The sequence below is a fragment of the Phascolarctos cinereus genome, unplaced genomic scaffold (genome assembly GCF_003287225.1).
Source record: "Phascolarctos cinereus isolate Bilbo 61053 unplaced genomic scaffold, phaCin_HiC Scaffold_4;HRSCAF=312, whole genome shotgun sequence".
Classification (NCBI taxonomy): Eukaryota; Metazoa; Chordata; class Mammalia; order Diprotodontia; family Phascolarctidae; genus Phascolarctos; species Phascolarctos cinereus.
This window is the reverse complement of record NW_027555847.1, coordinates 504,260,322-504,288,039: the sequence shown is the minus strand read 5'-3', so window position 1 is coordinate 504,288,039 and position 27,718 is coordinate 504,260,322. Positions and strand designations below refer to the sequence as shown.

Genomic DNA, 27,718 nt, shown 5'->3' with positions numbered 1-27,718 from the left:
AAACTGAGGCTCAAGAGACTAAGTGAGTTTGACCTTGGTCACACAGCTAATAAGTATCTAAGGTGGCATTTGAACCCAAGTCTCTCTTGACATTACCAGGGTTCCAGGACCCTGGACCCTTTTCAGAGAAGACCCTGTTTCCTCAAGTCTCATTGCATGTTGTAGATGCTTAACAGTTTTTAATAAATGAATGAATGCATGAAAACACAATGAATGAATGCATGAATGAATGAAACCTAAGTTGGGGAAATATTAATCAAAGTATTGAATCCAATCAGCTTGTCAACACTTGGAGTTGCTCCTGGGATTATTGAAAGCTTTGTTTACAGCTATTTTGAGCTAATGACATGTGTTGAAAATAGTCCTTCTATTCAGGATGTCTTGTGTTAGGGGACATGGAGTCCCCCAAAAGCCTTGCTTGACTCCTAAGTTTCCAAATCAAGATCAGTGGGGTAGGTTTGGGGCTTGACGGTTTTGTCCTATGGAGGAGATTCAGACCAGAACTGCTCTATGCAACAGTATTTGTGTCGCTTTTCAGGTGCTGCAAGGTTCCTCATTAAGGAGCTGTCCTACCACAACCTTGAACTGGAGAGAAACCGCCTGGAGGAACTGGGAGTCAAACGCCAATGTGTCTGGCCTTTCATAGTGATCATGGATGACTCCTGCGTCCTGTGGAACATTCACAGTGCTCAGGAACCGTCCAGGTACAGTGAGACTGGGAAATCAAGCAACCAACAAGCATTTATTAAGCACCTGCTGGATAGTGAGCACTGTGTTAGGTGTTAGAATTAGATGCAGCAAGAGTGGAGTAATCCCTAGAAAACAGAGAATGAGGAGAGAAGTGCACATTCTAAGGGAGAGAAGACCATATGTAACCCTTGTACCAACTTAATACCAATTTCACAATGAACACATATAGAAAATAGCAAAGAAACCCATTTATCCAAAGTCTAACAAAATAAAAATCAGAGAAATGTCTACATAGGAGAATATACACCAGACAATACAGAATGAAGGAGTAGATAACTCAGCTCAACTAAGAGAGTATCCTGGATCTCCCTGAAGAGGAAAATTCTCCCAGATGTTTAGTGTAGCAGACTGGGAATAGGGACATGATGGAGACTACACATTCATCTGATTTCTTCCCAGAGTCTTTTCATTCAACAACCTGAAGTGGGGTTGGCCTCTTCCATCTTCTCTCTCAAAGCTGGATTGCTTAAAGAAGACTCTCACTTGGAGAGTCCCAAAGGGGAGCTCCCACTTGGAGAGTCCCCAAAAGGGCACTGGCTGAGAAATAAAGCTCTCATGTCACCCCAATTCCGATGCATCCCTCATGTAGGACTGGGCCTTTTTCTGCACCAGTAAGAAGAAAGTCCCACACCAATGGGCTTTGGGACAGGGGTTATATATACATAAGTATATAAAGAATGAAGGCAAAAAGATTTAATACAAGTCAACTATTAAAGCTTAAAACTTCACTAAGACTTTTGGGAACCGGCTCTGCCACGCTGCCAGCATAGGCTTCTTATTAAGGCTGATTGATCCACCTAACTACTTCTGGAACATGAAGGAAAAGAGAACAGGGAAAAAAATCTTGAGGGTGTTTATTTTGTATGCTTGTGACAACTTCCATAAATTCAAAGTCAAGGTTATAATAGTTGCCCCCTCAGGGTGAGCAGGGCAGGGAGGGAATGTGTCCAATCAGTTACCTTCCCCATTCACCATTTTATCTTTGGGCAGTTCTTTGCTGTAGTCATAGAGTTGGAAGGCACCTTTGAGCTCATCTAGTGAGGCTCTGATTCCAGGATCAATGAACTTGTTTGGGCTTTTAAAATATTTTAACAATTGTATTTTAACAAAATTGGTTTCCTTTTTAATCATATGTATTAATATTATATTATGCATTTAAAAACATTATTCTGAGAAGGGATCCATCCATAGGTTTCACCAGCCTGCCAAAGTGGGGGGGAGGGGAAATGACAGAATACAGATTAAGAATCCCTGCTGTATATAGTCCAACCCCTCCATTTTACAGATGAAGAGGCTGTGAAACTCAAGGTGTTTTCCCATTCCCCTGCTCTTCTGAAGGGATAAATCTGTCCTTTTTCCCCTCCTTCCCCTTCTTTTCATCTTTTTCATCTTCCAGTTGTCATCTCTAGCTAGATATTAAATTAGGATGTTGAGGGGAGGGGTGTAGATTGTCAACACCTCTTGCCATTTCCCCTACAGGCTGTCCCTGGAGGTTCTTTGCTTCCTGTTAGCCTTCCCCTGCCTCTTCCTTCCTTCCAGCAGATCCGTTCAGTACAACTCAAACCAGACCTCTTACAGTCTCAGGTCTCAGTAAAAAACGATTTTATCAATCAACCGACAAGAATTTATTAAATACCTACTAAGCTCCTTGTGAGGAGGCACTGTCTTTTGCCTCTTTTTTGTATCACCAGTGCTTAGCACGATGCCTGGCATATAGTAGGTACTTAATAAATGCTTATTGATTATTGGTTGATTGACTACAATGTGCCAGGCACTGTGGTAAGCCTGGGAGATACAAAGAGGTGAAATAGTCTCTGCCCTCAAGAAGTTTACATTGCGACAAGGGAAGGAAAACATATCTATGTATGTATATATAGATGGATATGTATGCATACACACACATACATACACACACATATATATGCATACATATACATAGAGTGCCTGACCTGCGGTAGAGCCTTCCGAGCTCATCTGATCAGCCACAGTCAGACACGCTGTACTTTGCCTCTGGCAGAGTGATGTCATTTTGATGCTCTTCAAGAACAAAGGACAACAGGGGCAGCTAGGTGGTGCAGTGGATAGCACTAGCCCTGGAGTCAGGAGGACCTGAGTTCAAATCTGGCCTCAGACACTTGACACTTACTAGCTGTGTGACCCTGGGCAAGTCACTTAACCCCATTGCCCAGCAAAAAATAATAATAATAATACAAGAACAAAGCACAACAACCAGCCAACATATATACATACATATCCATATCTAGAGAGAGAGAGAGAAAGGAATAAGGAATGGGCATGTGGTTTCGTTGGTAAAGGGTGAGGAAACTCTCTCTACCAGACTTGCCCCTCCTTTGCAACATGGAATCTTAGTGAATTACTCAGGACACTCATTAGAAGCCATTATAGGTCAGAGGCAAGGCTTGAACTCACCTCTCTCTAACTTAGAAGCCAGCTTTTTCTCCTTGGCATAAATGTGGACAGCCTATTTCATTCTGGGCATGCATTTAGAGAGCATAAATATCTGTAGACTGTATAGAAAGTGAATATAAAAGTTTTGGGAGGGAGGGAGGCCACTAGGAGCTAGAGGGGTTGGGGAAGGCTACATACATATAGAAGGTTGTACTTGAGTTGAGTTTCAAAGGCAACCAGGGATTCCCAAAGGGGCAGATTAGGAAGGAAAGCATCCTAGTTTAAATTTTGACTCTACTTCCTTTAATAATATTTTTGCTGTGTAAATAACAGTTCCATGGAATGTTCTTTTCACCTCAAGTTGTGTTTTTGGGGAGAAAAGCAGTTTACATTGTTGGCGACATCTGCCTGTACTGCTTTTGGAAACAGTCAATTCACTCATTGTTGGATGACCTCAACAGCTGCTTCTTACACTTGCCTCATTTTAAATCTAATAGCCAGCCCATGGATTCAGGAATTACCAGTAAGAATGTGTCCTTAAAGACTGTCCTGCAGCATCTTGAAGCCACCCCAAAGATTGTGCAGTATGCCATCCTGGGGATACAGAAGTGGAACAGCAAGCTGAGTTCGAGAAGCCTCAAGTCCCCCTTCTCTCGGTGCCACGTACATGACTTCGTCCTGCTCAATATAGACTTGACGCAGAATGTGCAATATGATCTCAACAGGTAAGGAGCACCAGACAGATTCGATGCCTCACCTGGTCTGTGATCTTCACTGTACTGTTAACTGACTTGTTAACCTGTAAGTATATCTTTGTGCATCACAGATAAAAGGCACGATTTAAATTTGTCTACTCTGTTAAATAAGTAACATCTCTCTAAACAAGGCTGTTGAGTACCAGTGATAATCAAATAAGTGTGTTTACTCTTACTTCATGTAAGCCTTGTCTCTCACTCTGGTGTGTGCTCTCTCTGTCTCTCTCTCCCTCCCTCTCTCCTCTCCTCTTTTCCTCTTTCCTCCTCCTCTCCTGCTCCTCTCCTCCTCCTCCTCCTCCTCTTTCTTCTCTCTCTCTCTCTCTCTCTCTCTCTCTTCTCTCTCTCTCTCTCTCTCTCTCTCTCTCTCCCCCCCCCTTCTCTTTTCTCTTTCTCCTCATCCTCTCTATCACTCTCTCTCTCCCTGTATGGGGGAATTAGAAGAGCTTATACAAAGCTAAGCTGAAACTAAGTATGTGACCTACATACACATAAATAAGGTCCTAACATAAAATTAGTTGTGGGGAAGGGGTTGCCAGATTGTGGGTATCATGATTTATAAAATCAGATACAGGTAGGAATTGAAGTATAGTAGGGAGAGAAATCAAGAGCTACCTGATTAGTTTCCATTAGCATGTCCAATAGGGCAGCTAGGTGGCACAGTGGATAGAGTGCCAGGCCTGGAGTCAGGAGGACTTATTTTCCCAAGTTCAAATCCAGCCGTAGACACTTACTAGCTGTGTGACCCCGGGCAAGTCACTTCACCTTGTTTGCCTCAGTTTCCTCATCTATAAAATGAGTTGGAGAAGGAAATGGCAAACCATTCCACAATCTCTGCCAAGAAAACCCCAGATGGGGTCACAAAGAGTCAGATATAACTGAAATGACTGAACAACGACAGTATGCCAGACAGATCTCTTCATTCCACTGACTGCAGAAATTTCCTTTAGACCCAGCAGACCCAGTGCAGTTAACAATCCATAGACATCATTACAGGTCATGTTTGGATTTATCTGGGTCACAGGGAGGTCATCTCATTCTAGGCTGTCCTCTAATACTTTTTTTGTCCCTTTCTCTTTCTGTAGTAATCTTGAATGAGGTTATGGAGGCAGAATAAGTTACTGAAGCCCAGATCTATCTGTATTGCTATAATTAACTTTTAGGTACTTCTGCGAAGATGTTGACTTTAACTTGAGAACCAACAGCAGTGGCCTGCTTATTTGCCGATTTAACAACTTCAGTCTCATGAAAAAACACATCCAGGTTGGAGGACAAAAGGACTTCAACGTCAAACCAAAAATCAGTGTAAGTTTTTCAAGTTGGGAAGAGCAAATTCTTTTCTTGGGAGTAAAGACAACAGTGTGCCTGTTAATATCTTTTAGATTAAATGTGTTTTTTAACAAGTGAAACAACAAAAGGGAACATTTCATTACTATTATGAAGGAGACATTGAGAGGTATTTCCAGTTTCCAGTACAGATTAATATTATTTTGTGGCAGATTTTTACTGAGATACAAAATATTTGCTACCAAAAGGTCCTTCCTTCTTCTCAGTGCCTAATCCAGGCGCCTTGAGCTTCAGAAAACTGCCAGTCAGGCTGGACTGACTGTGGTAGATTTAAATGTGACATTCTATTCTTTTCTTCCTGGATAGGAATATGATAAAATATGAAGGAGAGAGAAGGCAGAGATATCCAACTACCATTTTATTTCTGTGTTCTTTACTGAAAAGGAGAGCAGTCGTCAGACTGAGTAAGGTATAGAACAGAAATAGTTTAACAGGTAATTGAAAACAAAGGTAAACGCGGAGATGGTTAGGGTGCATCTCTCTGCCTTCAGTAGCAGAGTAATCTTAAATCACTGGATCTCTATGCATTACATCCTTGGGTATTGAAGGAACACGGGGATGTGACTAAGGGACCATTGTTAGTGATCTTTGAAAAATCATGGAGAATCAGAGTTAGAGGTCCCACACAACTGTGGATCAGCAAATGTTTCCATTTTCAAAAAAGCCGAAAAAAGGGAATTGCCTGATTTGTGGCAAAATTCTAGAATGAATTACTAAAGGGATGATTTATGAACACTTAAAATAGAAAATGATGACTGCTGTGAAGCAGTGTGTGTTCAACAGAAGCATGCCAGACTGATTTCATTCATGTCCTTTTGCAAAGAGAGGACCCTGCTAAATTAAGAAAATTCCATAGACATGGCAGTCTGAATTTCAGCAAGGCCCTTGGCGATGTCACATGATATCCTGATGGACAAGATGGAGAGGTGTGGGTTGGAGGATCATAATATTGTTAGGTGGATTTAGAATTGGTTTGAGGAGCAGTGTGGTAATTAATCAGTTAGTGACCACTTAGAAATGTCTATGGAGTGAGTACCTACCTAGGGCTCTCTGTCTTTGGGCCCCTTTCTTCTGTTCAACATTCTTATTGGCTATGTAGATGAAGTGTTCACCAGTCAATCACTTAGTAAACATTTATTAAGTAACTGCTATGTGCACTGTGTACGTTGACTTAGCAGAAATGATAGTTGTCTTTAAGTGTGTGGAAGAGGGATTAAATTTGTTTTGAGTAGCCCCAGAGGTAACAACTGAAAACGGTGGGTGGAAGTTGTAGAGTCAGATTTAATCTAAGGAAAAACTTCCAAACAGAGCTGCTCAAGAGTCAGAAGGTGGTGAACACTCCATCTTTGGGGGTCTTTAAATTGAGGCTGCATGACCATTCGTTGGCGGATGTTTTGCAAGGAATTCCAGCTCGAACACAGGTAGGACTAGGTGACCGCTGAGGTCCCACAACTGAGAAACAAGGCAGTCTGGGTTATGAAAAGATCACTGTTCTTCAAATCACAAGATCTGCAATCAAGTCTTTGCTGTTACACTTGTGACATTATGGAGATAGCACCTCCCGGAGCCTTAATTGTCTCACCTGTAAAATGGGGGCACTGATATTTGCACTACCTATCTTATGGTGCAGTCATAAGGAGGACGGTTTGTAGACATCATAGTCCTCTGTCACTGTGAGTTATTACTGTTAGCATTGCTGTGGTGGGATCAGACATGAACAGACATGGTAGAAGGGCACACCTCCCTCTGTACTTGGTGTCTACTTCACAGACTTGGTGGACATTCTTGTTGGATACACTCTTTGTAGATTACCGCCAAATGCAGTACTTTTCGAAAGAACTGCATTTTCTTTACCTTTCTGCCCTCACCATTCAGCCCACATTAAGTCCCATTCCTCCCTAAACCCAAGAACACAGAGTTGCCCTGGACAGTAAGACGATGCTACAGTTTGTATTTGGGTAGGTGGTCACAAGAGAAGTATTTCTTCACCTATTTCATCCATCTCATTGAAGGGACATCTAATGTAGTTTAAAAATTCCTGTTGCATCTGATTACAGCTATCTGAAAGCGTAGCACCCATCTTGCCTCTTCAGTATGTCTGCGCTCCAGACAGCGAACACACTCTCCTAGCAGCTCCAGCCCAGTTTCTCCTCGAGAAGTTCCTTCAGCATGCCACATACAAACTCTTCCCAAAAGCCATCCATAATTACAGGAGCCCCATCTTGGCCATCGATTGCTACCTGAATGGTGGACCAGAGGTAAACAACACTTCCCTCCTTTCCTCCCTCCCTTCCTTCCTTTCTTCCTTCCTCATGAGTGTGAGGTAGCCAGGCATCCTTCCCCAAAGTTCTTATTATCTGGAATGAAGTGGACATAAAGGTCCCCAGAATCTTAGAATTCTCTAGGATGTTCCTCCTGTGCCAGAGGTTCCGGGAGGCTACCAAGAAGCACCTGAGACTGCTGTTGTGGTGCTAACCCACCCCCTACGTTATTTCCTTTTCTTTTTTCTGCTTTTCTCCCTCTTTGGTTTTCTTTCTGCCTTCTCTCTTCCTGTGTCCCACTCTCCAGCCTCTCTCGGGCCTTTCAGGGGGGAGCTTCAGGCTTTGCTTATTCTCAGCAGCATCCCTCAGGTATTAAAGAGGTGACTGAGCCTTGTGTGGACACTCCTCCATGGCTTTCTCATCCAGCATTTGGTAGTTTTGAGGTTTGGGAAACAATCTACATTATGAGTATAAATCATAGAATGGTAGAGCTGGGTGGAGGCTTAGAGATCATCTGTCTAATCCAGACCTTTCATCTTACTGTTGTTATTGAAAAGGTGAAGCCAGAGAGGTTGGAGAACTTGGTCAAACTTACACTTAAAGCTAATTGGTGGCAGGGCCAGGACCAGACCTGGGACACTGGATTTCAGTTCATTAAGTGTTTCATTCCTAGCTGCTAGAGAGAGGCAGGCCAGTCTGCAAGCTGGGGAAGCATCCACCAGGAGCCCTGCACTGTGCCTCATTGCCTCTGATGCTTCTGCAGAGTTCATCAACATTCTCTAAAATCCTTTTCTAGAGTTTGTATGAGTTTGACATTCCATTCTCATGAGAGTAGAGCAGTCATAACATTTTAGTTCACACTTCTTTCTGTCTATAGGAAGCATCCTTCCTTTACTCAGAGTGATGTTTAAATTTTATTTGATAGCTTTCAGATTGTAACAAGGCATTTCATTTTACAGTTTCTCAGAAATTGCCTTTTTTGAGGAGGAGGAAAGAGGAAAGAAGTTACAGAGGAAAACAATGTTTTAACTTAAACCTTTGCTTACAGTGATTTAGGTTTTTTTCCCTCCTCAGTCCTCTATTTCCCTCACACTGGTTATACAGGGTATCCCAAAAGTCTTAGTGTGGTTTTAATCTATTTATTTAATAGCTTAAAACCATACTAGAAGTTTGGGTCACCTTTTATTACATGAAGCTGAAAATGTTGTGTGTCCTTGTGAATTCCTCTATTCAAGTCTTTCCTGGGAAGAACCAATCCTGATTTTCTCTGCTCTGGAGATTTAGTGCAGGCAATACTGCCCCATGCCATCTGAGCCCAAATGGCATGTGGATACATATATACATACATGTGTGTATGTACACATATACACACACACCTTACCTAGTTATTGAACGTAAAATATTCCTCTTTCTGTTTGGTGTTTCAGGTGGCTATATGCTATGTGAGCTCGAGACCACACTCCATCAATGTCAACTGTGAAGGGGTATTTTTCAGCGGACTTCTTTTGTACCTCTGTGACTCTTTTGTAGGTGCTGACCTTCTTAAGAAATTTAAGTTCCTCAAAGGTAGGTCTGCTTTAGATCTCCTCGCTGGCCTTCTCCCTCTCTCCCCACAGACCAATTAAAAAGACTAATCCCTTCTTTACAGTTTCTAAAGTGTTTTACATACTTTATCTCATCTGAGCATACCAACTCTGTGAGTCACCAGCTACAAGTGACATTACTCCCATTTTACAGAAGAGAAAACTAAGGCTCAGAGAGGGTAAGCAACTTGACCATGGCCACAAAACTAAAATATGCCAGAGGCAGGATTCAAATCCAAGTTTGTTCTGACTTGAAGTTTAGCATTCTTTCCATTTCTCTGTATTTCCTCTTAAGACGAGGGCTTCCTTGTTAAGAAATATTGAACTTGGTCAGTAACATTTTGTCCAAACCCAGAACGTCAGTTGTTTGTTGTTCAGTTGTGTTAGACTCTGCATGCCCCCATTTGGGTTTTCTTGGCAAAGATACTGGAGTGGTTTGCCATTTCCTTCTGCAGCACATTTTACAGATGAGGAAACTGAGGCAAACAGGGTGAAGTGACTTGCCCAGGGTAACCACAACTAGTAAGTGTTGGAAGCTGGATTTGAACTTATGTCTTCCTGACTCCACTATTCTATCCTAGCTGCCCCAGGATGTAAATAGTAATGTGTTTATTATTGAACTGGAGAAGGACTGTGACAAAAGATAATGTAATTTTCTCTCCACTGTATGGGCCCTACGTTAGTTTTGGTACTGAAATAACCTGACTGATCTGACTTCCAGTCCATCCTAGCCACCACTCTCCATTCAAAAACCTTTGGTGAGTCCTGTTGAAAGTAATGGCAAGTGATGGAGGATGACTACCAAGCATAGCATGACCCTGTAAGACTAGTGCTGGGGATAATAAGGACCAGAATGAGCTTAGACTGATGAGGTGAGGTTTAACTATAGTGGGGAAGAGAGGCAAGAGTAAAGAAGAAAGAGAAAGGCCACTTCAACTAGACAGAATAATAATGGTGGATGACAGAAAAAAGGGTCAGATCTTTGGTGTGCTTTGTTTCCTCTGCCAAGAAAAACTATCTTTGGAATTGGAAAGATATAAGAAGATAAGTAATGAGAAGATATTACCTAAAATAGCAAGGAGATAAATAATATTTGAGAGCATCTGGTAGCCCTGAATGAGTTCTAGTGACTTGACACAGATGAAGCACAACTTAGGGCACTAAAAGACTGGCAGGTGTGACTGAGGAACCACTATTGTTGACCCTTGAAAGATCATGGCGAACTGGAGAGGTACTATGAGTTTAGACAAGAGCAAATGTCCTAACCTTCCAAAAGGAGGAAGGGAATAGAGTCTGCAAATAGTAAGCCAGTGAGCTTGACTTTGATTCCTAGAAAAGTTCTAGAGTTATTATTAGAGGGATGGTTAGTGAACATTTAAAAAAGGAAAGCATAATCACAAAGAGTCAATATGGCTTCATCAAGAATAGGTTGTGTCAGACTAACTTCTGATGAAGTTATTTAGATAAAGGCAGTAGTGTAGATGTTGTTTTAGCAAGTATTGGTAAAGTCATTTACAATTCTTCTGGAAAACACGAAGAATGAGAGAAAGTACACTTAAGTAGATTTGGGATTGTTTCAATGCTGGATCTAAAGAAGTCATTAATAGATAAAGGATAACCAGCCCAAGACCAAATAGAGATTCTGGAGACAGGCTTCCAAGCTGACATTTATTAGTGACTTGGATAGAAACATAGATGGCACAGTTACCAGATTCATAGGTCACACAAAGCTGAGGAATAGCAACACCTGGGACGTAAGAGGGAAGATTCAAAAAAGATTTTGACAAGCTTGAATGAATCTAATAAGATCAAATTTAGTAGAAATCATCTTAGGTTAAAAAAAAATCATCTTTGCAACTTGAAGATAGAGGAAGATACATCTATACCAGAGTTTATCTGAAAAAGGCCTGATGGTCTTTGTGGATTACAAATTCCATATGAGTCATCAGGATGATAGGGCACCCAGGAGAATTAATGTAATCTTAGAGGCATAAAGAAAGGGATGCTGACTAGGCGCTTCTAAGGAGATGCTGGTCCTGCTGTGCTCTGCCCATGTGAGTGTTGTATTCTGTTCTGGGCACCACATTTGAGGAACACATGGAAAAGCTAGAAATTGGCCAGAGGTAGGCAGTCAGGATGGCTCAAGTTCATGCCACGTGCAAATAACTTGAAAGAACCATGGGGATATTTAGCTGAGAGAAACTTGGGGCATATTTTACATTCCCTATTCAGAAAACTTTTGGTGACTTAGCAGGTATGTCAGATGGCACAGGAAGTAAACAGGACAGAACAAGGAGCAATGGGTAGGATTTGCTCTTTTCTCTGTACCCTCCCTGGACTTTGTACACCCCTTATATGGCACTTACCATATTTTACATTGTATCATAGTAATTTTCGTACTTGTCTTATCTTCCTGCTATATGATAAGCTTATTTCTCTTTAGATCCCAGTACTTAGCACAGTGTCTTTACATACAGTATGAGTGCAATAATTAATTTAAGTTGCCAGTTATGGCCATAACTTAGGTGAATGCTACTGATTTTAGAAAACAAAAGTCATATTGACTCCCTAAGATTCTTAAACCTGCTAAGTAAATTTAAGAGAAATGAGACTGGCACACTGCCATACAGAAATCTACCTGTAATTCTTTTTTTAATACTATTATTGTAATATAGTGAAGCACAGGTGCCAGGTGTTCAGTGCATACAGTAAGTGTTCCATAAGTATTTATTGCTTGCCAGGGCAACTACATGATGCAGTGGATAGAATGCTGGACCTGGAGTCAGAAAGACCCGAGTTCAAATGTAGTCTCATATTTATTAGCAGTGTGACCCTGGGCAAGTCACTTAACCCAGTTTGCCTCAGTTCCTCATCTGTAAAATGAGCTGGAGGAGACCATTTGAGTATCTTTGCCAAGAAAACCTCAAATGGGGGCATGAAGAATCAGACAGGACTGAAATGACTAAACAACAAAACATTTGTTGCATGCCACATTTCACTGCCTTTATACTGTTCAGTTATGCTTTTGCTTCAGTATCATGTATAACCCCAAAATGGCTTCAAGGAAGCAGAAAATAAGAATGTAGATATGCATAGTATGACTGTGTCAAATGTTGGAGAATTTCCGTAATGACACCTGATGGTTAGCGGCCTAAGTAATTTTATCAGTGGAGAGAAACACTTGAAGCCATGAGCATATGGTTCTGCAGTTCCAGGGAGGAGGTGTGGTGAGGTGCTTTAAAAGAGGCCTGTTGATTTAAATACCTACGGTCTAACATGTAGGTTTTACCTTTCCTTGAAGGTGCTACCTTGTGTGTCATCTGCCAAGACAGAAGTTCTTTACGGCAAACAATTGTCCGCTTAGAACTAGAAGATGAATGGCAGTTCCGACTGAGGGACGAATTTCAAACAGCCAACAGCAGTGAGGACAAGCCTCTCTACTTTCTTACTGGACGCCATGTCTGAGCAAGAAAAGGACCGGAATTAAGGTGTGGGAGGGAGGAGGCAGATGATCAAGTGGGATTTTTTTCTTTCTTAAGTACAATCACTGTGGAGCAAAGTGCAACTGTTGTGACTTTAGGATGCCCTCCAAAGACCCACACACAGCTGACCTGGATACCCCAAGGGCATCAATGCCAATTCAGCTTCAATACCAGGACCTGGGATTTAAGGGTGACTCCACCCTAGACGGTTATGCAAACTACTTAGAAAATGGCCTGCCAGCTGTGACTGAAGTGACACACTTTGGACAATGAAGAGCTTGAGGCTCTCAATGTCATTTTGTTTTGTTGGTTTTGGGGGGGTGTTGTGTTTTGTTTTTACCTGTCTGTGCTAGGAGAAAAAAAACTGATTTTCAGCATCAGCTAGCCTGAATGTGTTACATGAGACTCACACCAGGGGTGTGACGCAGTGAAGATTAACGTCCGAGGCCTGAATCCTCAGTTTCTCTTCAAATCTGTACTTTAGTACAGCATTACTCAGGGGTTTGAAATGACAGAATGTAGAAGACACTTGTATTAAAAAAAAAAGTAGCATTTGTTCTCTCTCTGTGCAGTGTTAGTTTTAAGATTTGTAATTTTATATGTATTGAAACTTTTGGCAAAATTTCCACAGGAGTTAAAAGTTTACTACTTAAACCTGAACAAATAAGGCAGTAAATGCAGAGCAGGCGTCCTGTGCACGTACATTTGTGCAACTTCTACTAGTCTTGTTCCTTTGCTCGTCCCATTAGCTTTAAATTTTTAGAATCCTTTGCACGTTGCATTGACATGAATCTATAACAAGCTGTTTGGTTTCACAGTGATACTAGTTCCTGTGCAAAGAGTAACCTGAGAATTTTTTGGCATCATTTAGACTTCAGCTTCCCCATTCATCCTCTTCTTCCTCTCTCCGCCCCCATCCCAAACGGTTGTCCATTATGGTTTGAGTTTCTGTATAGTTGGGCACTAGCTAAACCAATTTTACTTGACTTTGATTTCTTATGAAATGTCATGTTTTAGTTTTGTACATAGCGGAGCCAGTGCAATTTTGTTTCTTCTCACATCCTCATACATAGCAAGACTTAAAGACAGGTTTGATTGAATGTAAAATCAACTTTACACTAAATGGAAACTACTCCCTTACTCCCCCCTGCACCCCCAACTACAAATACCAAAGCAGAATGGCGGCTGGGGAACCAGGATTTAGGCAGGAGGAGAGGGCAGCAGAATGGCCAAGTCTGCTACCCCTTTTCTCCAGGTCACAGAAAACCTCACTTCCATGGAAGCAGTAACCCCAAATAGCTTTGTTCTTGATGTGGAAATGAATGCTTTATTTAAAAAAACAAAAGCCATTTTGCTCAGTTAGTGGTGAGGTATGTCTTTATCTACATAAAGATTTCCACAATTCTCCAGATTCCTGAGAGTCATCCAATTATCCATTTCTGGGTTCTAGAACAAAGGCTTAGGGGTTAGTCAGTAATAGTTTGTAAGCCAAGGTGCTGTTGAAAATAAAGACTTCTCATTTTACAGAATCACTTTGGATTCAGTCTCTCAGAAAACCCAGTTGCTACTTTGTCCCGCACACGTTTCTATGCTGTTTGTAAAGTTATAAAAGTGAAAGTGGCAATCTTCCTTTGAACACAGCGTTTGTAATATAATAGAAGTGGGAAAATGGCTATCTGCCCTTGAAGGAACCCTTGATCCCTGACCTGAAACTACTGAGAAGGGCCTGCTATAACTGCATTTACTTAGAACAAATAGTGTTAATCAAGCAGCTTTGTTACTTGTGAGAAAGAGATGTTTACATCACAAAACAAAAGCTTGAGGAAAAATAGTTTGCAGATCTTTGGGGTTTAATGGAGCTAACTACAATGCTGCAAATGTAGCACATTTCAAATGAACAATTCTTTTTAAACATTTTGTTTTTAACTGTCCTTGAAAGAGGACCTGCCTTCTATATGCTTTAAAGATACACCTCAATTTGTGCGCAGCAGAATTTTTGATATAAGGGTACGTTCTGAAGTTTTCAGTTTCGATATGAATGTATTTCAGAAGTTCCAGTTTTGCTGGCAGGGCTCAGTGCTGACCAAATCAAGTTAAGCTGTTGTTGTGCAATACTGCATTTCGAATATTACCTTATTTTTACTTTAGGGTAAAGTAAGAAACAATTAGAAATAGTCTTACCTGGAGAAGGACCTCTTATGGTTTCTTCTGGCTCCAAGATCTTAGGACATTTTCCAAAGTTATTACTGTCCATGTAGGACTCCTTAATGTTTCTAATATGGGCTGAAAAGTCCAAGCAAATAGAATAAAACCAAAAATCAAACCATCCCAAGAGGAGAACGCCACTAGACGTCCAGCTTGGCCTGCCTTCCCTTTCCAAAAGTGTTAAGCTTTTGAGCCTTTAAAAATGTTTTTTAAATGTCTTATTATCATTAGGATTTAGTGTTGGATCTTAGTACATTAAGAGAAAATTGCAAGCACAGGACTCCATGATCATATTAGCTAGGTTTGGGTTGCTTGGTGTGTTTAGCGGTAAGCCTTGCCATCACTGAGAACATCGATGTGGTATGAATGTATTAAATAGGCCAGCAAAAAATACTTTACCTGTAGACATGTTAAATCTCGGCATGTTTGACAGTTCACAGGTTAATACTGAATGTAAACTAAAAAATCAGAATGAGAATCATTATATTCAGTTTTTTTCTGTAATTTATGTAATTGCTTTCTGATTTTTTTTTTGGAAAGGGGGGCACCTGTGTTACTTTATTACTGTAAAATTTTCTTAACCAAAACTTGGTGAATTTCACTAGTCAGTCTACCTCACATTTTATTGTTTATGATTTTAAATTGTCTGACGTTGTGCCTACAGTATGTTTATAATGTACTTTCGTTTAATTTGGTGAATGTATTAAATTTCCCTTTAATAAGATGTTGCATTTTCTTTAAAGGCCCCCAGAATAAGTTAATCAAAAAAAAGTCTATTTTTCCTTTAACCACAAAGATTGAATACATTGTCTAAAGGGAAGAGAACCACCCTTTATATACTTCAGCTAAATTTTTAGAACAAAGGGTTTTTTTATATATATAAAAGCACTGGTATGTGTGTAATTCTGGCTCAACACAATGAATTTAAATACTGTCAATTCTGAGAAGTGATGATTCTAATTTAATAGCCCAGTAGGTCTCTGCCAAGGTTTATTATATACCCATGTCCATTTGCATATTTGAATAACTCCACATATGTAGAAGACAAATCTAAAACTTACTACATAGATTTTGGAAATTCCAAGTCTGCCTTCTGAGGCCCCTGTCATAAGGAAAAATTAGTGTCTGTCATGGCCCTGTTGAGGCTGAATCAAACATTGGTGGATTTATAAATGATTTCTGTACCTTTCAAGTATGAAGGCATACATTCTCAACTCTGGCATGGGAGAAAAAAAACTTTCAGGGCATCAGTTTTCTGACTGTGATAAGACAATGGCAGTATAAAATTTTGGTTTTTTTCATAGGTTGCATTGTGTTCTTCTCTAAAAGTCTTAGTCATTTATCATTTCTGGTCTTCACCTTTGCTTTAGCTCTAAAGAGTCAAATAAAGTCAGTCCTTTTGGAGTTTTGATTCTACAGAAGGATGGCAAACTTTTGTGTTTGACTAGAACTAGTAATCCACTCTAGATTAGCTACAGGTCTGTCCAGATGTTGCCTAGGGTACCTTTGGTCCTTTCCTACCCACTTAACTTTATAACAGTGGGCAGCATGGGCACCTGCTTTTTTACCAGAGGTATTGTTCTGAGGACAAAGGAATTTTTTCTGTTTAGGTATACATAGTAAAAGTTTGGAGTTATAGAAAAAGAGCCCATTTAGACCTCTAGGGTGAGTGGAAAAACAGCCAAGAGACTGAATTACAGGCACAAGAGAAAGGCCACAATATTCTAATTCCTCAGCCTAACGAATGCCTAGCTTCCCCGGCCCTACCTCCTAAACTAGAGTCACTGGGTGGGGTAGTAGTTGTACCCAAGTCACTGGAAAAGGCCTAGGATGATAAGCAGTGAGGCAAGTCAGAGAGCACACATTTATACAGTAAAGTGTTTCTTCCAAATGAGCCTGTGATTCTCCACTTGGAGGTAACTGAAGTGTTTTATCCAAGTCACCTTAATTAGCTAAGTGGTGCAGTTGCAATACACACTCCAGTCTTCTGACTCCTTCTGCCTGATTATGTTGTAACATTGGCTGTATGTACTCATTTGCATCAAGATGATACTTTAAGTCATTTTCATGAAAGTGGAAACCACGCAAACTTACTCCACTCAGGGATCCTTGAAGGTGATTAACTTGACTTATGTAGGTACTGCCTAGTCTTCTGGCCCATGTGGGATTGAAGCATATATGACTTTGGCTTGACACAATGTTCTAAGCACAAATGCATATTTTATATAAAACAAATTTCAGCCTGTATTTAAATGGACATGATTCCCAGTTAGTGAGGTCATTAAGCCAAAAAAGGAGGAATTTTTTCCCTAAAACTCACTGATATATATAAAATCCTCAAGGAACCACTTGAAAGAGCCTTGTCTCCTAATAAAGCATCTTATGAAAAAATATCTTTACTTCATCCCTACATCCTAAGATCCTTAGAAGATGAATGTGTTTCACCATTCTGTGAGGCAGCTATGTCGCACAGTGGATAGTGTTGGGCTTGGAGTTAGGAAGTCCTGAGTTCAAATCCAGCCTTGGATACTGACTGGCTGTGTAACTCTGGGCAAGTCATAACATCTCCATGCCCTAAATTCTTCCTCTGTAAAATGAAGATATAAAAAGAGCACCCACTTATCTCCCAGGGTTGCAGTGAAGATAAAATGAGACAATATTTGTGAAGCCTTTTGAAGACCTTAAAGTGCTATATAAATGCTATTATTACCATTCCTGCCCTTTTTCTTCATTCGTTGAACAAGTATTTGATCACCTACTACATTTAAGGAATTAAGAAAAGTGCCTACTCTCTTAGTTTACTTCAACAGAACATAACAATAGTTGGTATTTATATGTTCTTTGAGGTTTACAAAGTTTTTCACATACTTTTCTCTCATGTGACTCAACTACCTTGTGAGGTGTGGTACAAGCATCATTGCAATTTTACAGAAGAGGAAAGGGTGGCTTAGAAAGGTAAGGTATCAGAGCCACAGAGACAACTAAAAAAGCAGGAGTGAAAATACATTAAGACACAAATATCTTAGGGAGTTCAAAAGAGGCAGAGGCAGAGAACCCTTCCAGTTAAGTGAGATCAGAAGTTTCACTGACAGGCATTTGAGCCATGACTTGAAGGGTGATTAGAATACATTTTAGATGGAGGGACAGTGAGCAAAGAAAAGGTAGGGAAAGCAAGTGAGGCATGGTGGGAGATGGGCAAGTGGATTCCAGTTTGATCCCACATTTGAAAGGCAGAGAAAGCTGACAAGACTCAGTAAACTAAGATGTGAGCTGTGGATTACTTCATGCTGCAGCATCTGCACTTGAACAAATGGTGGCAAAGACTTTTGAATCATCGAACGTCAAGGGGTTGAACTCAACCATTCAATTCAAAACAATGACAACATGTTTCACATCATGCCAGCACCGGTACCATTTAGAAAAGTCTACCAAGTTATTTATTCTTTTATTCTACATTATATACAGATCAAGAAAGGCCACAGCAGTTTTTCAACATATAAACCCTTTAAAAGTGGAGGGCATTATACAGACAAGTATACAACTGAAGTCCAGTAATAAAGGCATATATCCAGTGCAGTATTTCTGAGGAAAAAAAAAAAGCAGATACCAGGGCCATTCTTATTTAGCTTCGACCTTATTAATAAATCACAAAAAATCTTTTTCGAGAATTTGGTAAACTTGACATAATTGGGCTTCATTTTCCTGTAGGATATACAGAAATGCACAAGTTGGAACAAGGTGTACAATCTCTGCTCCTACAGTTTGTTTTTTTCCCCATTAAATTCTACCCATAAGAAACTTTCCAGAGGCCCAACCCTTTTGACCAACTCCTACTTCACTTTTCTTTCTCATCAAGGAAAAAAAACCTAGCATCTCACATACTTTCTATTTCCTCGGTGCATGTGCAAATGAGGGCAAGTACATACAAACATCCTGGAGCTTTTAACTGCCACTGTTTTCTAAAAAACAATGTTGTCCCCCCTTTAATAATATCCCAGAAGCACTTAAGTTTCATTAAAATACAATCTTTAAACTCTTATGCTTCAAAAGCAAAACTAGGATCAGCAGTTCAGTATAAAAAAAGATACAGTACCAAGCAGCACTGATATATTACCATATTAGGAACTTCAATATATTATACTCATCACTGAGACCATAGTCCTTGCATTAGTTTACAGTCCACTATGAACAATTAATTATCTGCTGCATGTAAACATGACTAAATAACTATAGATAAAATACAATCATAAACTTCTGTAAAAGATAACAAAATATCTTCTTTTAAAAAAACAAAAAATTAAGCTATTACTGCATTGTTTCCAATTTTATTAAAATGGAACAACCTTTTGGTTGTTACCAGTCCTGAGTTCATTGTAATAAAAATGGCCCTAGTTCCTGGTTAAAGTCAGCAAACAATCCATAATATCCAGCAGATGTAGTTAAATCAACATAGACAAGATTCTATTAAGAGTTCTTTTGTCCATTAATAAAATTATATACCAGAAACTGGCCAGTGCCACAGTACTGTGTTGCAAAGAGTTTCCCATCAGGTGTAGGATCTGAAAAAGCAATTTCTTCTTTGCTCAAATATGAGCCATATATAAAGTTGCTCCTAATTTCAAAAGAAAGAAAGAAAAAAAAGGGGTGAGGAAACATGGTACAGTATAAAAAGTACTATATTATAAAACTATCATAAAAACTTTTTTAAAAGAACATATAAATAACAACTATTATATTCCTGTCGTACTGTAAACTAGGAGAGTAGGCACTCTTCTTAACTGGGAGACTCTGTAGGTAATAGAATACAATTCCAATTCCAAAGTAACTGCTACAAATGCTTATTCATCACACATATTATTCACCTCTTAAACACTTAACAAGTTTGCCTAAATGTATCACTTTCCAATTAGCAACAATTTTTTGTTGTGTGCCCAGCCCCACAGAATTGTTAAGTGTGCATGTGTAATTGGAGCACTCCATGATAACAGAACTAGCACAAGAAGAACAAGGAATGGTTTAGCTCAGTGCTTCTTAAACTTAAACTACAACTTAAGAAGTGCTGAAGAGGTCACAAGTGGAAAAAATTTAAGAAGCCCTGGTTTAGCTGAGAAAAGTGACAGTGAGAAGAGGGAGAAGGGAAAAGAGCTTGTTAGCTCAGAACTGTTTGGAGCTCTTCTGGCTACACCTGCATGATTTCCAATTTTAGAAAAATGCAACAACCTCTTGGTTATCACCAGTCCTGAATTCACTAGTATGAAGGAAAGGCAGGATAAGTTAACTCCCTCAGAACAGGCATCATGCCAGTCTAATACCCATCATGACATCATAAAGAACTGGAAGGGACCTCCATCTTGAGAAACTAGAATGAATATAAATAAGACAAATGACACCCAAAAATATCTATGGAAATTAACATCAAGGATAGTATAAATGAAATCCATAATAATTCTAAAGAAAAATAGAGTGAACAGATTTGGAGTGAGAGGAGCTGGGTTCAAATCCCACCAAAATCACTGCTCCAGGGGTAACCTTGGAAAAGTCATTTTCTCTCTCTAGGCCTGCTGTCTCATATGTAAAATAAGGAAGATGGGCCACAGTTTCCATGATCCCTTCCAACTCTAAATCTATGATCATTTTAGTTAACAATTTCATCTTCTTAATCCACTAAAACTGCGAAGAAAGCAGACTTGCCTAGGAGTTCTCCCTCCTCTATCACTGCCGTCCTCAGAAAGAGATTTTAACGAATAAAGCTATGCAAGGTAAGTAAGTAGAGCAAAGAGAAACAGAACAAGCAAGCAGCTAAGATAAATCACAAAGAGATTTGATCTGCACAATCTAAGACTAAGTCTGAATTCATTTCCACTGAGTGGATTCATTCTCAAAAGGCAAAAGTACAAGCAACAATTCTGTAACTATCACGACTCTTGCAGTATCTACACATTTACAGGTCTATTACAATCAGGGAGGCACAAATTCTGTGCAGGTGACTAACTGCCAGCCTCTTCTTCCTTACACTTTTCCTTCTACATCTACTACCAATAAAAGACTCAATCAAGCTAACATAACCTATGTTGCTTCCTAACTCATCTTCCTGAGCCTTCTGAATGAGCTGCATCTACAAGTCAGCATGGGACAGAACAAAACAAAAGTCACCATTCTTGACCAAATCCACTCAATTCTACCCCCTTAAATTTACTGACATCTATAACAAGGAGGTCATAAGCTGATTTCCTAAATTTGGAGGAAATGATGCTGGACTTTAAGGATTAAACCAGTTGGGGGGCAGCTAGGTAGCACAGTGGATAGAGCACCGTCCCTGAAGTCGGGAGGACCTTAGTTCATATCCGGCCTCAGACCAATTGACCCACACTAGCTGTGTGATCTTGGACAAGTCACTTAACCCCGATTGCCTCACTTAAAAAAAAAAAGAATTAAACCACTTGGACTTTCCAAGTACAAGACCAAAATAAATAAATAAATGAATAATGGTATCTAAAACCACTTGGTTCAAAATAAAAATTTACTAAATATGGCATAGAAAATATGGACTGTTAGAACTCTACCTCGGCAACAAAAGGGTTAGATTTCAGTCAGTAAAAGGGAAAAGGGTAATAGTCTTTTTCATTTTGGCCCACTGAACTGCCACGACCATAAAATGATTAGATGGCATAAAGTTTATAAACTGATCCAGCTTACATGTTTCTATATGGACTCTAAAAAGAGCATCATTGAGCTTTTTTTTCCTCCATGTATTTCAGAAATATTAATTTAATGTCTATATAATCTAGATGAGTTTTAAAACAAGGTATTACTGTTCTCATAAGGGCTAAATCACTTACTGTGGAAATTAAATTGCTGTGTTGTAAGTGCCACGAGCCACAGTAATGATGGACTGAAATCTTCCCAGGATAATAATACAAGCTAGTGTTTATGTACTGCCTTAAGGTTTGTAAAAGCACTTTACATATTGTTGGTAGGTGCTATTATTACCCCTATGCAGAGTGCTATTATTATCCCCACTTTAAAGATGAGGAAAGTGAAGTTAAATGACTTGTTCAGGGTCCCACAACTAGGAAGTATCTAAGGATAGATCTGAACTCAGGTCTAACTGACTCCAAGTCTGGCACCCTCTATCCACTATGTCACCTGGATGCCTAGAATTTAATTAGTAAACCTGGCTTACATAAATTGAAATCTAAATGTTCCCATTACTTCCCAAGTCAACAAAATTTTAAATTAGCCAGTTTGCTTTCCTTAAGTCCAAAGACTTTTAAAGTATAACGTTTTAAATAACTTTCAAATGTTGTTTTATTTTTGTACATACCAAATATCTTACATTCTGAAGATTATCTACTATGAAGGTTTATTATTTCAAAATACTAAAATTAAGAGGCAAATGCAAAAAAAAAAAAAACACAAAAACTAAACAAAGCACAGTATTTGAAACAAAAGAACTGAGTTTAAAATTGTACTATTTTAAGTTCATAGACATTTTATAGGATTTTGGTAAATACTTTTTTAAAAAACTGTAAAGCAGAATAGCTTTAAAATGAGACAATTATTTCATTCAATATTTTGAACAGAGCCTGGTATGAAGCCTAAAGCTGGCTTTATTCAGGACAGCCAATATGTTATATCTGCCTCAGTGCTGAAACCTTTTAAAGAAATATTCACTTTTTTTTGGGTTCAGATACAAAGTTGCTTAGCTTTGCAGGACTATCTGAGAAATGACCTTCGTATCATAACTTTATAACAAAGCAAAGAAAGTCTGTTGGCCTTAGAAGACAATTCAGAATTTCCTGATAGAAAAAAATGTCTCTTAAAAAAAAAGTCTCAAGTTCCTGCACATAAGTAAAAGGACACTTTTATGCTCTACTTTGAATGATGTTATGTTCTTTGAGATTCTTCTATATTGTGCTTGTGTCCTGAATGATTTGATTCATAGTAACTACTTTCATGTTATCAAACTGATTTGCATTGAAAACAAACTGTAAATAATAATAAAAATAAATGCTTTTAAGATTCACATTTCTAAATTATTTACCTTAGACATTCAATCATTCGAGAAGCTATTTTTCTTCGACGCATCATGCTGAATACCCAAATGCGACTAATCCCACAGACAGCAGGTTCAGGAGAGGTTGAGCAGCACCAGGCTTTTTGCCGTTCAAATATAACTTTCTCATTTTCTGAATTGACATCTGGGACTTTATCTTCTATAACTCTATAGCCCTATAATTAAATTTAAAATACATTATGACAAAATATTTTGTCAGTAAATGTCTCATTCTGACCTAGCTAGGTTTACAAAGTAGTGTGTCTGGTATCTTGCCAAATTCCACTAAATTTAAGACTATGTTTTCATCTCTACAACTCCAGTTTCCTAACATAAGTGGGCTATTGGATATAACTACTTCATAAATAATTATCTCTCTGTTCCAGCTCAAAGGAACATTCCCCATCCCATCTCCCAAACCGATGAATTTAGAATAATGGGCACTAAGTTCTTAAGAATCTAGAAATTATTCCTTTTTTTAAAAAAAAATCTTCCTTCACAATCTTATGAGACCATACCAGCCCAGCTGAAGATGTGGCAACTATAATGATGGGATAAGGCAGAGTACATTAAAGAGTAATTAAAGTCATAGAGCATAGAAAAAATTATTTTTTTATTAAACTTTTTTCAAAGTACTGTTTAAGCAAATACACACATACACACACACACACACAGAGGCAGAGATAATTTCACTAAAAATAGTGTTGAAAGGAAGAGTAAGTATTGGTCAATGAAATTAAAACATAGCTTTTCAAAGAGAAGTGGTCCTCAGAATATTTATACATAATCCATCACATTACAACTCTTTTTGCCCTAAGACTATTACTAAGTTAACAGAGCCCTAAGCCTCAATAAAGAGAGAAGTATGAGTTCCCTTTACAAAGAATCCTCATGGTGCATGAGGGGGAAAAAAATTGTATATGAAGTCAGACTTGGCCTTTGCCATTTCACTGAGTCACTTGGATTTTTAAATCATTTAACTTGAGTCTCACCTACAAATCCTGTACACTTCTTGTACGTTCCTAGTTATTTCACATGTTTCTCCCACTAGAATGTAAGCCCCTTAAAAATAAGAGCTGTTTTCACCTTTTTTTGTATTCATAGTGCTTAGCAGTGACTGAAGCAGAGTAAGGGATTAATTAATACTTGCTGATTGATTACTACTTGAATTATTAGTCTCATAGTATTATGAGGTATGAGATAATTTAACCATAAAGACTATATATAAATGTGAGTTACTTCTGGTAGGTCAGCAAACTGATAGCTAGAGCAATATGTTTAACTGGTCTGCCTCAAAAAGCATTAAATAACCAGAAAATAAGCCTGGAAACCAGGAAGACCTGGGTTCAAGTCCTGCCTCTGTCACATAATAGCTGTGTGTCTTGGTGCTTTAGGCAACCCTTTAAGATGCAGAGAAAGTACATACACCCGAGGGTTCCAAGACCAACAGACCACAGGGCAACTGCTTTTTCCTACTCCAACCTTATATCTTTATGTTCAAGACATAGGCTGTACTCCAGATTTGTAAAGGAAAAAAATATGAAACACTGACTGCCCTCAAGGAGATTATATTGTACAGTGAACACGTTCATAGATGATTAAACACAGGGTATTATGAGCAGTGGGAGTACAGCGCTAACACCGGGAAGATCAGGTAAGGCTTCACAGATGAGGTGGCACATGAGGTGAAAATGTGATAAAGTGAGTGCTTAATAAATGCTTTTTGATTGAAGACAAACATTCTACTCAATATTTAATAAAGCTAATAGTTTAAACAAGTTTTATAATTTAAATAATATCTAGAAAATCTTGGAATTTTAGGTTAAATAAATATTTTGTAAAATATTCTAACATCTAATCAAACCAAGATGGAATTGTTTCCTCATGCTGTAATATTTTACCAAATGAGTATTTTCACCAACTTGATGTGATGTATTATTAAAATATTAAAAGAGCAATGACATATTGTGTAGAATATTTAGTTAAACCAGAATGTCTAAGCAGACACTTTCTTGAAATATAGCAGGTTTATAAACTATACTGTTCAAAATAATCTATAAATTAGTTCATTATACTCTAAATTACACATAATCAATTTTTAGCAAATTACTCACCCACTGGATATGTTCTGCAATTAAGCAGCCAACAACTTTTTTGTCATTAGAAATAAAGAGAAGAGTCTTAATTCTAGAAGAGCACATGAGTGGAGCTTGTTGGAATCCCAAGTCATTGTCTACCATCTCTCTAATTTCCTCAACCTGCCGAACAGAGAGAAAAAAATTTTTAAATTGAGAAAACCAGCATGATAGGGTTTGGAGTCAGATCATCTGGGTTCAAATCTTGGCTCTACCTCTCACTACCCATGCGATCTTCATAAATCTCTTAAAGCAGTAGAATTAACATTCCCTATACCTTAAGGATCACAGAACTTTGCCATCTTACTTGTAGCTGAAACCTTCCCTGTGTTGTCCCTCCCATTAGAATTTGAGTTCCTTGAGAACTGAGCTCATCTTTTTTTTTCTATTTGTATCCTCAGTGCTTTGCACTGTTTTTTACACATAATAAGTGCTTAATAAATGCTTTATTCAGTCAGTCAGTCAAACCCACTTAATTTTTCTGAGTCTAAATCTTCTAATCTATAAAATGAAAGGATGAGATTAGATCAGAGGTGTCAAACTCAAGGGCTCTCCAGTGGGTCCACAACCAGATTAAAATGCAATCAGGAGAAGTTTAACAAAATAAATAAAAATACAATACAATACAGATAATGCTAATTTGTGATTTGTAAGTCAATACACACGTGCAGGGATTGGTTTCTATTTGGGTTTGACACCAATAGACTAGATGATCTCTAAGGCTCCTTCCAACTCTGTATCAATGAACTTAGAAACCTATATGAAGATATCACATGTGTACAAAGGAGTACTACATTGAATTCAGTAAGTCATGCATAATTGGGATAACTTCGATTTCACTGGTATTGGGGAAGGCCCTCTACTAAAGTACCTAGGCAGATAAATGCCACAGTGGATGGAAGACCAGGCCTGAGGTCAGCAAGTTCTAAGTTCAAATCCAGCTCAGATACTTATCATTGGGCAAATCACTTAACCTCTATCTGCCTCATAATATCACCTACAAGACTGCTGTGAGGATCAAATGAGATAATTATTTGTAAAGCACTTAGCACACTACATGGCACACAGTAGGTGCTATATAAGAGCTATCACTTTTATTATCAGTATTATTATTAGTCAGTACTTCTCTGCAACTTACAGCCTTAAAGCTGGAGTTCTTGACCTTTCTGTGTCACAATTTTGCAATGTAGTGAAGCCTACAGACCCCTTCTCAGAATAATGTTTTGTTTTGTTGTGTTTTTAGTGAGGCAATTCGGGTTAAGTGACTTGCCCACAGTCACACAGCTAGGAAGTACTGTGTCTGAGGCCGGATTTGAACTCAGGTCCTCCTGACTCCAGGGTCATTGCTCTATCCACTGCACCACCTAGCTGCCCAGAATAATGTTTTAAAATGCGTAAAATAAAATACATAGGACTAAGAAGGAAACATAATGTTTAATTATCAAAATATTTAAAAAGCAAAAACCTCTTGCCCATTAGAGTTACCTAGAGCACTGAAAGTGTAACTGACCTGCCTAGGGTCCCAGGGCTATATAAACAAATGGAGGTTTTTCTATTTCGGTATCATGTATAACATGTAATTTGGTGTTTACTGCTTAATGCAATAGTCATACTTAAAGAATTAAAGGGTTTAGCATATAATGAAATTTTTTAAATGCCCTTTTTTTCTTGGGACAACGAACACACATACACACACACACACACACACACACACACACACACGAAATATCAAACTTAGCACAGCCTTGAAAGTTACATTAATACGCAGGGAGAACTGTGAATTAGTCCAATCATTCTGGAAAGTATTTGGAATTATGCTAAAAAAAGTGACTAAAATATCTATACCTTTAATGAGGAGATCCCACTTCTAGCCATATATCCCAAGGGAGTCAAATATAGAAAGAGAGGTCTCACATGAACAAAAATATTCCAAGCAGCCCTTTTATAGTAGCACAGAATAAAAACAATACAGGTGCCCAGCAAGTAGCAAAGTGCTCAACAACTGGTGGCAAATGAATGTAACAGAATATAAATACTAATATACAGAAGCAATATGAATTCAGAGAAGCACAGGAAGACATACAAACTTATTAAAAATAAAATAAGCAGAACCAGGAAAACAATGTAAATAAGGACTATAACAATGTAAAGAAAAAGAAAAAAAGAAAATTCAATGCTATGTAATTATAATGACCAAGATTGGCCCAGGAAAAATGTGGAGAAAATGCATCTCCCTCCTTACAGTGCAGGGCTATGTGGAATAGAGGATATGCTTTCAGATGATCACATCTGATCAAATATGTATATACAAAATTCCAATGTGTTCATTGGCTTTAATGAACTTCCTTTTTTCTTTTTCTTCTAAAATTTTTGCTACAAAGGATGGCTCCCTGGGTTAGGCAGGGAGAGGAGGTGGAAGATTATATTCAGGAAGAAAGGTGATGCAAGAACAAAAAGCATCAATAAAAAAGGAAGGAGGTTACACTATATAACCTTCAAAGGTCCCTATAGCCTTCTAATTGGTCTCCCTGCCTCAAGCCCTTCCACTTTGCTTCCAAAGTGATTTTCCTAAAGTACATATCAAACTCCACCCCCTTCCCTCCTCACTTCATCCCCCACCCCACTCCCCTGGGGCCAAACTCCAATGGCTCCTTATGATCTTTATGATCAAAAAAAGAATTTTTTTTTATTTGGCACATAAAGCCAAAGGTCCCATATGAACAAAGACTCTTTACTTT

The 27,718-nt window shown here is 38.8% G+C and overlaps 2 protein-coding genes across 4 annotated transcripts in view; one reads left to right on the top strand and one right to left on the bottom strand.

Moving 5' to 3' along the window:
• GREB1L (GREB1 like retinoic acid receptor coactivator) overlaps positions 1 to 15,923 on the top strand; it is a 130,507-nt gene extending 114,584 nt beyond the window's left edge. The window contains 6 exon segments of the mRNA XM_078153473.1: positions 539 to 704; positions 3,657 to 3,884; positions 5,075 to 5,216; positions 7,316 to 7,516; positions 8,947 to 9,085; positions 12,404 to 15,923. Coding sequence (XP_078009599.1) covers positions 539 to 704; positions 3,657 to 3,884; positions 5,075 to 5,216; positions 7,316 to 7,516; positions 8,947 to 9,085; positions 12,404 to 12,567 — 1,040 coding nt within the window. The 3' untranslated portion in view covers positions 12,568 to 15,923.
• Positions 15,924 to 18,203: 2,280 nt separating this feature from the next.
• Positions 18,204 to 27,718, bottom strand: part of ESCO1 (establishment of sister chromatid cohesion N-acetyltransferase 1) — a 55,134-nt gene continuing 45,619 nt past the window's right edge. For all 3 annotated transcript variants that reach the window (XM_078153471.1, XM_020970678.2, XM_078153472.1), the window contains exons 11-13: positions 24,960 to 25,103; positions 22,834 to 23,021; positions 18,204 to 19,401 (exon numbers count right to left, since the gene is read on the bottom strand). In XM_078153471.1, the coding sequence (XP_078009597.1) occupies positions 19,254 to 19,401; positions 22,834 to 23,021; positions 24,960 to 25,103 (480 nt within the window). In that variant the 3' untranslated portion in view covers positions 18,204 to 19,253. The remainder of the gene's footprint in view (positions 19,402 to 22,833; positions 23,022 to 24,959; positions 25,104 to 27,718) is intronic.